Source organism: Carettochelys insculpta, chromosome 17, assembly GCF_033958435.1.
Source record: "Carettochelys insculpta isolate YL-2023 chromosome 17, ASM3395843v1, whole genome shotgun sequence".
Lineage (NCBI taxonomy): Eukaryota > Metazoa > Chordata > Testudines > Carettochelyidae > Carettochelys > Carettochelys insculpta.
In genome coordinates, this window is record NC_134153.1 from 21512477 (window position 1) to 21527506 (window position 15030).

Sequence of the window (15030 nt, forward strand, 5' to 3'; positions counted from 1 at the left end):
CTAAATTTCAGTTTCAATAAAGTCACCAGCAATCATCACCACCACCACCACCCATGGGCGTCTGATGCCTCTCTCACTACTCCCTTCCATCTTTCCCTGTCCAGTGCAAGGGGCTTAGTTTCTGTACACTAGCTCTGCACCAATTTCCTATATCATCTGCCCATTCTCTGTGGGGTTTGCCTCTCCTGTTCGAACTGTCCATTATGCCGAATACAAGGCTCTTGATTTTTCATTCATCGTTCATTCTGCAAATATGCCTGAATGGTTGTATATCCTTCTGCAGTAAGTTCTATTTCAGCTGTTTTCCTATGATTTCTCCACTTACAAAACATCTCCATTCTTCTTGCTTGTGCCTACTCTTCACCAACTTACAGCCAATAGCTTCTCAGAATCCAAAACCACAGTAAACTGCCATCTTTTACACAATGCCTATAGGTGTGCTGGAATGCTTCACAAATTCTATGTGTTAGATGGCAGAAAGTTCTCAATTTCTCTTCTCATCCGATCTCCTCAAGAGTGAGGTTTTTTCCCCATCTCCTTTCCACTCAGGATAGTAAGTGTGATACAGCCAGTTTTGCATTGATGGTCATGAGATTGACGGCTGTTCTCAGTGTTTTAGGGAGTTAGTTACCATCCAGGCACTACTCACAAATCTCTGTGTTCGCATATAACAAGGCTCGCTCCTGCTGCTGAGAGATCCAATGCTCCAGGAGAATACAACTGTCATGGGATGCTGTAGTTGTGGAGTATGAGGTGACTTGTTGGGTAATGTGGAGCAGTCCCACAGAGGGTTCTGATGATTAGCGCTATAACCTTGAACTTGACAGTCAGTGGGGACCAGCATAGGGAGAAGAGCACCAAGGAGATGTTCTCTCAGTGGGCTCTATTGGCAATTACATGAGCTGCTACTCCTGAAACTAAGAGGAACTTCTTCTAGGTCATGATTTTGTTCCAGAAACCAGCGTACATTCAAGTGTCATAAAAATGTTGATGCCCAAGTCTGAAGAGATAGTAAGTGTGAGATGGGGAATTTTTCATGGACTTAACGATTTTGTTATATGGTAGTAGTGAGGAGTCCAGGAAGACCCAAGGGGCGAACAAAATTTAGACTACCTGTAGTTGCCTTAAGAGGTGGGTGATGTTACGCTGGTAAAAACTTACAGAAGTGGTTGAAAGGATGTAAGAAAATGAGCATCCACCACTTCTTCCAGTTCACAGATGATCCATCCAATGAAAGATCTCTGAAAGGATTTTTGATCATCTCTTAATATTAATAAATTAAATGCCCTATGCAATAATGACACATTGGGTTTTATAATCCTGCCCAATGTGGCATGTGCTGTTTTACATCCAACATACTGTTCAGACTTACATTAAAAGCAGTTGCCACCACTGGGCAGAGTGTTGGCAGTCAGTGATGCAAGGAAAAGTACTAGCCTATCTCCCAATAATATCTGCATAACTCCAGTCAATAGCCAACATACGGCTGGCGACTTTGGCAGAGATTCAGAAGGGTTTTGGCAGCATTTTACCTCTCTGACAAGCTAATGTTTCCTGCAGTAAATACCACCTTCTCCAAGCTGATTCTTCGTTAGATACAGGTTAACCACCAATCAAAATGACATCCCACCAACAATACTCCAGTACCTTGTAAGAATCCAAATACTATGACATCTGTCTGTGTTTATTGGGAAAGGACCTCATAATATGTTACATTGCTGTCATCTATGAAGGTATTTCAAGTAAGACTCTGACCTTCTAAAGAAGATAAACTCAGCCCATATGTATACTGTGTTATACAGCTCAACTGTTTGCCATTAAGCATAATGATCCCTTCCAGCAAACAGCCTGCCATGTATTTCCATCTGGAAGGGCTTGAATACTACTGAGAAGAGCACACTGTAAAACAAACCACCTGGAAAGAGTGGCACAACAGCACTGATGGCATCTTATTGCAGCAGCTTCTGATAAAACAGGCTGGTATCCCAGGAGCACAATGAATGCAGCACTACCATACACCTCTTACAGCATACCCTCTTTAATATAACCAGTTTAAAATAGCCACATAGGGTTTCCACTAAGATTTTGTCCAACCTTTGGTTTAGAAACTGCATAATTTAGTTGACATAATTTCTATCTTTTTTCTTTAAAAACACTCCCAAAAATTAAATTGCTTTAAAAAAAAAGAAGAAGAGCTAATAGAACATTGTTTAGGTTGTAGCATTTGGAAGCTAGGAAATGGTAGATTTACTTGTCTGTGCAAACTCAGGTTGTGCCTCCTTGTCCAGACTCAGTGTGATAGCCTTCAACCACATGATCACACTTTTCCCTCACATGATTTCCTCCCTCAGTCAGTGCATAGAATGGACAGATGCACAAGAAGGAAGAATCCAGGTTACACAGACAACTGAAATCTGGAATTACATTCAAACAATTCCTAGAGTAGTTGACCTTTCAAATGTAACGTTTTTAATGTATTTTTGTATATAATTTTATCTAGACTACATTAAAATCCCATTTACTTGATAAACATTGTCGTGAAAGCATTCTTAGGGTTCCAAGTTCCAAATCAAGTATTCAGTGAGCCTTGTGTAACTCTTAGAATATACTGTGCAAGCTAAAATAAAGTTGAGTAACCAATAAAAGCTTTCTTACCTTCATTATCTTTCTTCTTCTCCACTCCCACTAAGTTATTTTTTGGTATGCAACATATTCTGTTGCAAAAAACCAAACACCATTTTCCCACAGCAAAACCAATCCTTCCCATCCCCTGAAAAGCAGACACCATCACCCATATTTTAAATCTTAATATAGATTAAAGTCAACATCAAGAATATGCATGAAGGAATTCTGATTGCAGATGAACTTGTGCACAATGATTGCAGAGCTACAGAGTATCAGATCAAGCCTTTCTGTTTTCAAGAATAAAAGTAACCGTTTGGACCGGTGGTGACCCAACTTCTGCTTGGAAATGAGGGAATGGCTCATGTGCTAATACTGACAGCTACAAATTGTCTTGCTCAGAGAAAGGCAGGCATTTTTTAATTGAAATTAATACAGGAGAAGTATTGTACAAAGAGTTACTACATCTAGTTGAGCTTCATTTTTATACAGTGAAATTCTATTATTTCCATCTCAGGATTCAGCTTTTTTTTTTTTTTTTTAAATATCTTGTTTCTCAGTATACACTAATGCCTAAGTCATGGAGGATGGACAGACTTTTGAATTCTATTTGTATATTGTCAGAACAGCTTTTCCAATTGCCCAGTGAGTGAGACACACAATGGAATACGAAACAGGATTATAAATATCTAGAAAGATTAGAAGTTTGTGATAAGCAAAAATATCTTTTGGAGGGTTCTCCAAGAGAAAAATCCCTTAATTCAATAAAGAATCCACCTTTTGTTCCAACAATTTATTGAATCCATGTTGTATATTTTCACAGAATTCCACAGCATATTTATTAAGTTGGCAAGTGAAAGTTTTCTATAGTAAAACATGCCAGCAAAAAGACTGAAGGATGTCTTTTGCAAATATGGGCCTTACATCAGAAGATGTACAAAGAGCAATTTCCAGCTGAAATTCGTTTTGGATGGGTCTTACTGCTCAGCCAGCAGCTGGTTCCTCCTATCTTTCAACAGAGCTGCTGCCCAAAGCCTACAATGATCCTAATTAATCTCATCGCAGATAACATGCAGGACTTGCACTCAGCAAGTCCAGTTATCAAATACGGCTCCACTAACATTACCATTCTGCTCCACTGTCTGCTTCTCAGCCAGCAAGCTAGATTTTCCATAATTGCTCAAATTTTAAGGCCAGAAAGAACTATCAGATCATCTAGACAAACTTCCAGTATAACACAGGACAGAATTTCATCCAGCTACTCCTATACTGAGGCAAACAACGTGTTTGACTAGAGCATATCTTCTAGAAAGGCCTCTCATCATGTTAGAGAGGAGTGTAGATCTTTTTGAAGCATTAAGAATCAAGCTCAGTGAATTTCCATTTTTGTTGCCTCTTACTCAGTCTACAGGCAATACGACGACGACAGCCATTCATAGATAGATAAATTTGGAAGAATACTCCCCAAGCCTCGTCTCTGGAGAGCTTCCGCTTATCTTCTCTTGAACATTTCAATGGATGGTACATACTTCAGCTACTTCTGGAAGGAAATATTCATCTTCAAAATTTATGCTTATTTTTGGTTGTAGAAATTCAAGGATGCTACAAAACACTAGTTTTTAATTTAATTTACTTTTAGACAATGCGGTTTCGCTGTTCTCTATCAAGCCTTGAAAATCTGCTCCCATTCAATCGCAAACCTGAAGTCGTGTCCACCAGCCCTAGAGCCCATCACAGTTCATCCTTCCAGCCACTAGCTGGACCAGGCAGAATGAGTGTTCCAAACCATCATTTAAAATTAGTATCTCATTTTTAGAGCCATCCCAAATTACGATCACCCATCTGTGTGTCTGTCTTTTCCTGTTCCCTCTATACACACTCACATCCCCCTCCCAAGTTCACAAAGACCTCATTGAATAAAGGCTTAAGAGTACATTATTTTTGGCCAAGTTGCAGCACAACAACAAAACCCAGGCATCTGAATGTAAGAGTCAACAACAGTTTGTCTAGAGCAGCAAACCACGGCAGAGCTAAAGTCAGGTTTTCTCCCCACGTAGCAGTAGCACAGATCCCTTTGCAACATAGACTGCAGCACGGTCATTACAGTAAACCTTCGAGAAGCGTGATTTCGATTTGTGCTTAACTCGTGTTAACGTGAGTTAAATGCAAACCGAAACTGACACTACCCCGCCACTTCCAGCCCCTGACTCCCTCAGCTAGGAGAGCCTGATGGGTGCACACATGCTTGTGGCAGGGTTTCTCTCAGCTGGGAGAAACCATGGTGCAAGCAGCTGTGCGTCCCCCTCCCCCCCGCAGCTGGGAGAAGCTTGGGGTGTGTGGCTGCCCCCGCACATTTCCCCCAGCTGTCTGCTCTCCCAACCAACCCCCCCAATTTATGCAAAATTTGATTTACACTGAGGTTGCCCAGAGTGCAACCTCCTTATAAATTGAGGGATTACTTTATCTCTCTCTCCCCTCTCTGTGCCCCCCTGCCCCCACCACAAAAATGCCTGGTTTTAAAGCAAAGTAAATTTAACATGGCCAGCCTTTGGTGTTTTGAAATGTTTGAAAGGGTGACTGGGATGCTCGTCTAGGGGAACTTGTATTTATACTGTAAAAGTGAGGTCTGACCCCTTCTGATGAAAGGCCTCTCCCCGCTGAACTCACTGCGATATGGGGCAGAGCTCTGCCGCCATAGCCTTAGACTGTGACTAATGCGAACCAGCTGGTACAGCAGAAGACTTGAAAGGCGCTACTCATTTGCTGGTGGCTAGGGAGATGTGCTTTTTCTAGGGAGGTTTTAATTTTATGAAGCTAAAGCATCTCAGTGACAGTTTGCTGAGAACATTTTCTCCCTCCCTTTCATTTTGTGAGACTTCAGATGGATTTATGGTCTGCATCCTACAGCATAACTCACATTATTCAAGTGTGAGCTGAAATTACCTCAACAGATACTTGTACATTTCATCACTAAGCACTAAAGATGCTAGATTTGCAACCACTAGCACTCAGCTTCTCCTTGGTAAACACCTTTGCACACCACGAATCATGTGTTACGTGGGTCCACAAGCACCTATTTTGTACATGGGCAAGTGCATGTGTTGTGTAAGATCACTAGCAATTTAAATATGTAAAATGTAGAAATTATTACTTGTCGTATCTAAATCATGAGCTAAACATGTTCCCTTCATTAGAAAACCCACATCTGACTACCTAATACATATACAGAGTTTACTGAGGAGGGATTTAAAATAGGTCAATATTTCAGATCACAAATGTAGGTAATCTATGCAGTTAAATCCAACGCAAGCATCACTGGCAACATGAAATCTACTTATCCGTTAATTCATTATGACATCTGCTAACTGTACAAAGGAAGATACAGTCTCCACAATCACAAAGAATTCCCATTTATAGATCTTTGGCCCCTAATCTACATGCACAGAACTCCATACTGCCTTGCAATCTCTTGACAAAGACAAGTTATCATAGTTATGTAACCACACTTTTCTTCATAATATACAAAGTATTCTGTGGCTAAAGGGATTTGTAATTTTTTGTTATTTATATGTACACACTTTCCTGCCCAAATAAAGCATTTGGAATTATCTTTGGCAGCAGGGTAAGCGTTGTGTGATTTCATTAGCACATAGTTTCAAACCAGCAGTTGTTTACGCAATAATAATGAAGAGCAGAGCACTTCCTGGGGATTAAGGATCAGCCTGGAGATGTCTTGAGGTGCAATTAAGGGACCACACCCACTCACTAATCCAGAGGAAATGCCCTGAAGTCTGGTCCATATTGCTGTTAATATGCAACTAATGCACTGTATGTTGGCTTTGTCTACACTGAGGAGTTTGAAGTGCTGACACAGCAGCACTTTAATGCAGCAGTGTGGTCATGGCACCAGCAGTGGGAGAGACCAAGGGTAAGTAAACCACCTCTGCGAGGGAAGAAGGTAACAGCGCTGGGAGCCCGTCTATACTGACACTTTACAGCGCTGTAACTTGCTGCCCCCAGGCGTGATTTTGCATACCGCAGAGAAGATGACAGTGCAGTAAAGTGACAGTGTAAACAAGCCCTCAGCCAGCATGGCTGCTGGAACAGTCTCAATATTCCAAATCGGTTGATCAAATGATGATCTTGTCTCATTGGAGGCGGTCTCTGAAGAAAAAAAAGAGTGACAGTTTTGCTTTTATGAAGGACCAGATCCTCTTCCATTACATTTATGTAAATCCACAGGAAACTCCATGGAAGTCAGAAAATTTTGACACTAGCATCACTCCAATGAAGTCAGCCCTGCTAGTGTCAAAATCCAGTGTAACTGAGGCAAAACTGGACACAGAGTTCCTTTCTCTCTCACATATACAGCCATAGGCATGCACGGGCCCTGGAAGCAGCAGGACCCAGCAAAACAAAAGGTGGTACTAAAAGAACAGTCAGACAGTAGAAAGGGGATGGCCAGGGAGATGGAAATGAGAAGGGACAGACAACACTAATCAATACAGGGGATAAAGATGGGTGCAGCATGGAGTGACAGTATTACTAAGATGGACTGCCCTCACATATTGGATGCCAGTTACCTTGACGAGCGTCAGATGTGGGGATGGGTCCTATAACAAAATGGATCTAAGACCTGCTCAACATTTTCCAAGTTTCAATCTTTTAACCATTTTGTCCAAGTACGAATTTCAAAACAGGGATGTAAAAAAAAAAAAAATAAAATAAAAGTAATGGAAAATTTTCTCCCAGATTCTAACCTGCCTCGAAAATCTACCGAAATCTTGCATTTCAGTAAGTAAGCACGCAAGCAAGCAAGCAAATATTTTTGGTTAGCTCTAATGGCGACAAGAAAATAGACAAAGAAATGCCTGTGAGGGAGAGAGACTATTTTAATTCTCTCTGCTAAGACTGGTGGAACATTAATCTATTTTTTCCCTCCCTTGTTAATGAAACTTTGAAGGTCAGATTTTTTTTAATATAAATTCATTTATTTATTGGTTACAGTAGAAGCCTAAATGCATGCTCTACTGTGAGCCTGATTTGCATGTGCAATTAACACAGTTCCAGGCAGTGCGGCCGACAGCTTCCAAGGGTCCTTGGGCAATGTGGGGGAGGAGCCAGCTCTGCTCCTCCCTGGAAAAGGCAGGACCTTGGGCATAAGGGGCAGGGCTGGGACAGCCTATCCTGCATGCTGCCCAGAGCCCGGCACATCCTCCCCGCATCTCAGAGCTGCAGAGTTACACTCAGTTTTGGTAACTGTCCTTTTAAATTGTTTAGGGCATGGGCTGAACTCAGTCTGAGTCTTGTATCATGTTGTCAGTGGTAGATAAATAATTTCACACGCAAACTAGCACATCATTGTTCTGAAGAGTCTGAAGATTAGAGCCTAGAAACAAGTTTGTTAAAAGGGAGCAATATCTCTGCTGTATTACCCAGTCTAGCATGTCATCTTTCTGGGAAAGGCTGGAAAGCGCATCTCCCCAGCCAACAGAAGTTGTTCCAATAAAAGGGATTAGCCACTCAACTGTGTCTCTTTAATCTTTCTGGAAGTCAGGACTGAAGGTGTGTGCCTAGATGCAGGACCACTGAGGGAGGCCTGAGGCCATGTTTCCCTCATACACAAACCCCTTAATTAGGGATTTCAACTACTGAGCACTAGGGCACATTACTAGAAGGTCTAAAGCAAGCTGCTTCCTCCTCTTTTCAACTGAAATTGCCTTGAAAGCACTGGGAACCCCCAAATCAGTCACATATCTAGCCTTGTCTCTCCCATTTTCCTATCAGTGTGTTCTTGAATACCCTTCATACTAAAAAACATTTTATTTTCACATATATATATGTTGTATATAATGTTATACGCCATTTACACAAATACATTATTTTAGACCAACTACCAGGGTTCACACTGTATCCATATTATTCAAAGATTTCTCATGCACTAAAAACTTATTTTACTACAGTGCAATTCAATTAAAAGACATTTCAGTTTAAAATATCTTTGTTGTGTATTTCATTTCATGCCATATGTTTGCAAGATGTGAAACTAGTCAGTCTTATCCCATTATACATACATGTGTTACACTGTATCACATATTTAGCATAGGGATACTGCCTGGCACCATACTGGGCTTATTTTCATATCAGGAGCTGGGCATGCCTGTTCTATTTCATTATTTCCCCACCATGTCTGCAAAATAGCATCTGCTTATTCTGTGATGCAGGGATCAAAATTACTTTTTTACTTCTGTTAGCACATGCCACACACAATTGGCATGTGGAGTTCCAGCTGAGAAGTAAAATTCTGCCCTATTACAATGTCTGATGAGATTGCACAGGTGTAAGGGAGATCAAATCCTTACTACTTAAAATGATGGACAAGGAGGTGAGATCCTGGCTGCCTTGACTCTCATTATCTCAAGCTCAGGCTGTGCTGGCATTGGGGTGGGGTGGGGGGGCAAATCCTACATTTTAACTCCGGACCTGAGAAATTGTGATCTAGAGTCTCGGTAAGACACTGGACGTGGAGCCCATGATGACATTTTTACAGTCTTTTTAGGCTCAGTCCATCCATGCTATGCTCCTATTCCCTGGCTAGAGGCAGGTAAGACTTAAAGCCAGGGTTATGGTGTGAATTTGACTATTCTGCAGGATTTGCTTTCAAAATTGCGGTTTCAGCAAACACTCCTGGCTGTAAACACATTTGCTAAAATATTAAAGGGAAGTCAGCACTAAATGCGGGCAAACACAGGCGAAGTTCATTCATTTACCTATTCGCACTATAATAATTGTCAGTAATTTTACAGCTTTACCCAGAAGAACTATTTTTGTCACACAGGAAAATGCAAAACTGTCAAACACGGGTGATGTAGGTGCTTTCCCCAGTTATGACTATGCGTGTATCAGTGTCTGTCAAAGATCTCTTTTTCCTTTTAAAATCATGTAAAATGCTCAGGCCTTGATGCAGTGTTAGGAGTTTGACTTTAAGTCCTCCAGAGCTTTGGCTCAATAATACACAAATAAATAACTTGTGCTTTCAGCTGTTTTAGCCCATCACCTTGAGTCACTTTGTGGGCTCAACAGCAGGCTGACCAGCAGGACTGATCTGAACTGGGCCGAGGTCCAATAAGATCATGGAGACAGAGTAAGCATGGAAAGTCACTTGTTAATGTGGGGGAGAAAAAACGATCAGCCCCTGCCCCCTCCCAGGTGCACTAGCGTGGGAAAGCTTGGAATACACATTCCTTAGTAGCATTTGGGGCAGGAAGGCTTGGAGCATCTCAGTCAAACCTTTCACCAGCACTCAGGAAAAGTAAATAAACTTTAGAGTCAGAGAGTGGGTAAAACTCACGTGCTCCTGAGCAGCTAGGACAGGGGGAAATGTTTGTTTACTACAGGAAACAGCTTATTTATTCCTAGACAATTTTTTCTTGGGACCAAACACCTACCACTGTAAAAATTATTTTTGGTTTGCTTTCTTTAAAAACAAAAGTGGCTTAGAGGGGATTCCTGAAACTGCCCAACCGTGGACACCAAAAAGCCCTGTGAACCTGTATTGTATTGACACAGTGAAAGGCTTCTGTGTGTGCAGCCAAGCATGAAGTTCTTTCCGGTCCATTTTAAGTATAATGTACACTGCCTGCCTGTGCTAGTAGTTTTTTAGCTGTAGCATCAGTGTTTACATTTATACATGACAGAGCGCAAGAGTTGCTATACAAAGCTGGTAGGCCACCATCAAAAATTTCAAGCCCAAATGAGTAATGAGTACCTTCCAAAGCAACTCAGATTTTTGTAGCTAACACAAAGCACATGCCCAGACTCTCTAAAAGGTCTGAGGAAACAAAAAGGGGGCAGGAATAGACCAGTCTTACAAGACACCAATGGAGAATGCCTGTACTTTGTCAATAGCAGTTTTACAGCCATTAGCACTCAATCTCACTGAAGTTAATTGGGAAATAGTACAGCTGCTACCGCTGCAAGAGACATCAGGCCTAGTATTTCCCGATACAGAGGAAAATACATTCAGCCCACCATGACATTCCCGTGCCTAGAGCTGATGGCAAGAACAAATGGATGCTTTTCCAATGATGCACAGAAAGAATGGACCATACTGTAGAACACTGTGCTTATTGCTGAGAGTTACTGTAAGACACAAAGGTAGAAAGGAGAAACTGGAAGCAACAATTATTCCAGAGACAGGGACAAAGAGGAATAATCCTGAGCATTTCAGGGCAGGATAAATAATATATAGCTTCCGGGAGTTGATTAGCAATTGATAAAACCACTCCAGACTCCTGTAAATGCCCCAGTAGGAACCTGTTCCAGAGTTCACTTAAGTTAATGGGAATCTTTCCACAGATTCAGTGTGCTCTGAGCCAAATACTAGATAAGGTTAATGTTTACAGCCAGTTCTGCTTGAGCTCCCTATGTCTTATCAGGGCTACTGTCATAATGAATTCATCAATTTCTGCTGGTCCACATTTTCTAATGGGTATAGTAGCATCCTACAATGAAAACTGGTGTTGATAAGATTAGCATATGACATCTCAGCCCAGGATCATCTCTCCCTCCCAAACTTCCAATGGATCATTGCTGTATCTGATTTTTTAAATCTATTGTATGGGCATGTATCTATTTAGGGTTTGATTTTTTTACATTTAAAAACAAACAGAGCAAAACAAGTTCTGTTTAGTATATCCATGCACCCCTTCACAATGGGCAGGAAAACAAACAATTTCCTTCCTCTTTCTTTGCAGCATGTCTGTGGGAGCTTAGACATAAACAGAAAAGAGAACGGTGGTCACAACTGGGCCATGGTCTAGAGATGAAAAGGAAGGACTGAAAGGCAGAAGACAGGTTTTCTTTCCCCTTCAACACCAACTCATTATAAGACCTTGGGCAAGTCACATAATCTTTTTGTGATTTAGTTTCTAAAACATGTTGAGACTCTCAGATAGAGAGGAAAGATAAGTGCAAAGCATTATCATTGCTTGTATTTTGTTCTCCATCCCCCAGTTGAATCCTGGACCAGTTTCTCTGACTCTCTGCCGCTTGTCCTTTCTCTTCTGTGACTCCACCTCCCAGAGCCTGCACCCTTGGCTTTTTGAGGCTTGCACATTACAAGAAACAGTAGAACATTTCGCATATAGATCACAACTCCTCTCAACATGCTTAGTATATTTATTAGTTTCATCTAGCCACAATTCCACACCTCACAGAGAAATCGCTGTCATTTTAAAATAGAAAGGCACAGAAGTCTAGGGAACGACAAAATTCAAGATAAGGAGGGGAAATATTTTTTTCATCCTGCCCCATTCAGTCTTATTGGGCTCAGATTGGTCCAGTACCCTCAGTAAAAATGAAATGTCCTTGAATATTTAAGATTACTTCACGTGTAGAGTAACATGACTCACTTTATATCAATAACAAACTAATTAGTCCCTACACATTATGTCCTTCGCTGTAAAAAGCAACCGTGCACCGATACACGAAAGTGAAATTATTGCGGTATATTTCCGCTCTCCAGCTGCCAATACATTAGATCCAATCATCACTTCCTGCAATGTTTTCTGGGCAAGTACCTTTAGATCCAGATTATTAGAGCTACTGCATTACCCAAACTGTAATGCATATTTCCCCTCTCCTTTTTTCTCTCTTCCTATAAGGGTTTTGGAAGTGAGAACACACACCCCATCCTCTTGGGGAAAGACACATGCAAGGACTAGAAAATGAACAACATTTGCTAAGGTCAGAAGCCACAAGTGTCCCAGCATAAAGCAGACAAAATATAAAGGGTATCAAGAAAGATACTGGAAGTGCACTTCTCCAAAACCAGACAGGTGTCAGGCTGACCGCACCAAGATGTTCAGTAAAAATCAAATTCCACTGCAACAAAAAAAATGGTCTAACAAAGAAATTCCAATACTTACATGTAGTGTACGAGTTCTAGGATTCCAAATTAAAGCCAACAAATAAACAGCAGTGTCTGTTTATCTGCTGTTCTATGTAGAGTCCATGCTCCTGGAGTCAGAGTGATTAGTTTAGAATCTCAGGAGAAATGGAGAAAGCTTCTGGCCCTCATGATTGTTGAGATAAGCTTAAGAGTATGACCCAAAGCTGCGTAAAAATCTCAAGCATTTTAAACCCAATATCACAATTTGTTTTTTGGAACTTGACATCATCTGTCAGCATTTGGGCTTGTCAATATTGAAAATGTTTCTTGCACACTCCAAGTATTTCAGATCAAAGCAGATGGAAAAGCTGGAACCTCAGATCAAAAGATGGAACCTGATTTTACGACCTGGTGCTTGAAGGTGCAAGAAAATGAAGCATACTGACCATGCATCTGGTAGGTGTATGGTGCTTGTCCTGTCGTCGGGCTGCCAAAGGTGGATCCATAGCTAAGAAATCCACTCTGTCCCGGCGAATGGCTCAAGCTATCTTCTGTTTTGATGCCTTTGATGGATATAAAAGGAACGAAATGTGCAATCATAAACAGGGATAACAAAAAATTTGGCGCTGACCAAACTATTGATTTTTTTAATATTCAGCTTGGTTTTAACCTTTTTTTTTTTTATTAGCCAACATATAACAATTGTTGAAAATACTTTTTATTCACCAGCACTGACCAAATGTTCTTCTTAAATCATATATGGCCTACGTGTTCACCACAGACTGAGTTAATGTCATTAAGTAGTCATTATGATATGAATGGTTGCCATGATACAGTTTCTGTTCTTCGAAGTGATGGCTGACTTTAAGACAGTGAAATAATAAGTAATCCACTTTCCAGAGAGATTTTTTTGGACAGCGAAACCCTTGTGGCAAATCTCCTTCAATTTTTGCAGTTACAAACATTCAGAGAGATTATGAGAATGCTGGAAATTGCTAACAATGTTGTTAGTTGAATTACAGTAAACTGAACTCAGATTCTTGTATTCACGTAAACATTCAGGGTTGAGTGTTTTTAAAATTAAATGATTTCATCAGCTCCATTTAGAACTCATGGCCTGGGCATGGTTCCCCAGGGTTAGCCCCAGGCAGGCTGCCAGCTGCTTTATTCACCTGCATCTCTGCACCTTCCGTTGGCTGCGGATCACCACTCCTAGCCAATCGGAGCTGCAGGAAGCAGTGTCCCAGCCTGAGGCACTTCCTGCAGCTCCCACTAGCTGGAAACAGCAAAGTGCAGCCAACAGAAGCTGCAAGTGTCCAGTGGCCCACCAGGGGCTAATCCTGGTGAACCACACCCAGGCCAAGAGCGGCTTATTGCCCACCTCAGTTCAGAATAAGATAATGTAATATTAGTCAGAAGGCCATAAGGGAGGGATATCAGTTAGGTGCGAACACTAGAAAGTCACATATAGTAAACTATTTTAAAGCTGGGCAATGCACAAACCCCTAGTCAAAATCTCCCTGGTACTAAAATCAGGGAATTAAAATGCATGGCAAGTCACAAGGTGAGCTGTGCTAACTGAATTAAACATTGCAAGGTGGAACCTTCGCAGGTGGCAAAAAGGGCCTGATACTCTATCACACAAGCCTGATGAGATGCTGCTACTGTATTTTTACAGTAAATAGCTGAAAGATATGATTTTTTTAAACAAACATCTAGGACAGGTCCTCTGCCTCTTTGTATGTGTATTTGCACAAAAAAAATATGGTCACAATATGCCCTCTGAGTACTGTGGTTAAACAAAGAGGACTACTGATTGTTAGGACTCGGATTTATGAGCTGCCTGGGTGGCTGTCTTTTTTGTGCACTTCTGGGCAAACAATCCAAAGCAACATCAAGTTCACGTGGCTTCAGCAAACCAAGCTGTTGCTGTCTCTCTTGGCCAATCCCATCAACCTGAGAAAGCCCAGAAAGTGTGCATTTGCTGAGATTGGGAGCAAATAGCTTCTCCTGGGACAAAGTCACTTGTTTTAGCTTTACTCTCTTCCTTCAGAGCTAATTAGGGGAAACGATCAGTGTTAGATTAAATGTATGCAATTTAAACGCAGATTGCCATTGGGTTAACAACCTTCCATACTGACACCCAGGAAATATGCTTGGACAATGAATGAAAGTGGGCTGACTGAGGTCAGAGTCAGGCTCCATTAGTGCTCGTGTAGCCTATCTGGTAGGGGGTGTGCGGGTGTACACAAAGAGAAGCTGTTTTTCATAACATCACATTTGTTTTTCAATTACATCAGCACCATGCATGTGAACACTCAACCGATTACAGCCCCAACCACAATTAATCTTCAGTGACTGGGCCTTTCTGGAAGTCTAAAAACTGTTGTCAGCCAGTGAAATAACTTAGCGCCAAATTAATTTCCACACAATACTCTGTTTTGTCTAGAAACTGGCCTACTTTTATTTTTGTGCCTAAAAACAATACTGCTTCATTGTTCCTGGTCATCAGCCAG

General features: G+C 41.3%; 1 protein-coding gene across 8 annotated transcripts in view; it reads right to left on the bottom strand.

The window, feature by feature from the left end:
• EYA2 (EYA transcriptional coactivator and phosphatase 2) overlaps positions 1-15030 on the bottom strand; it is a 172817-nt gene that overhangs the window by 80228 nt on the left and 77559 nt on the right. For all 8 annotated transcript variants that reach the window (XM_075011582.1, XM_075011580.1, XM_075011584.1 and 5 more), the window contains one exon: positions 12961-13077. In XM_075011582.1, coding sequence (XP_074867683.1) covers positions 12961-13077 — 117 coding nt within the window. The remainder of the gene's footprint in view (positions 1-12960; positions 13078-15030) is intronic.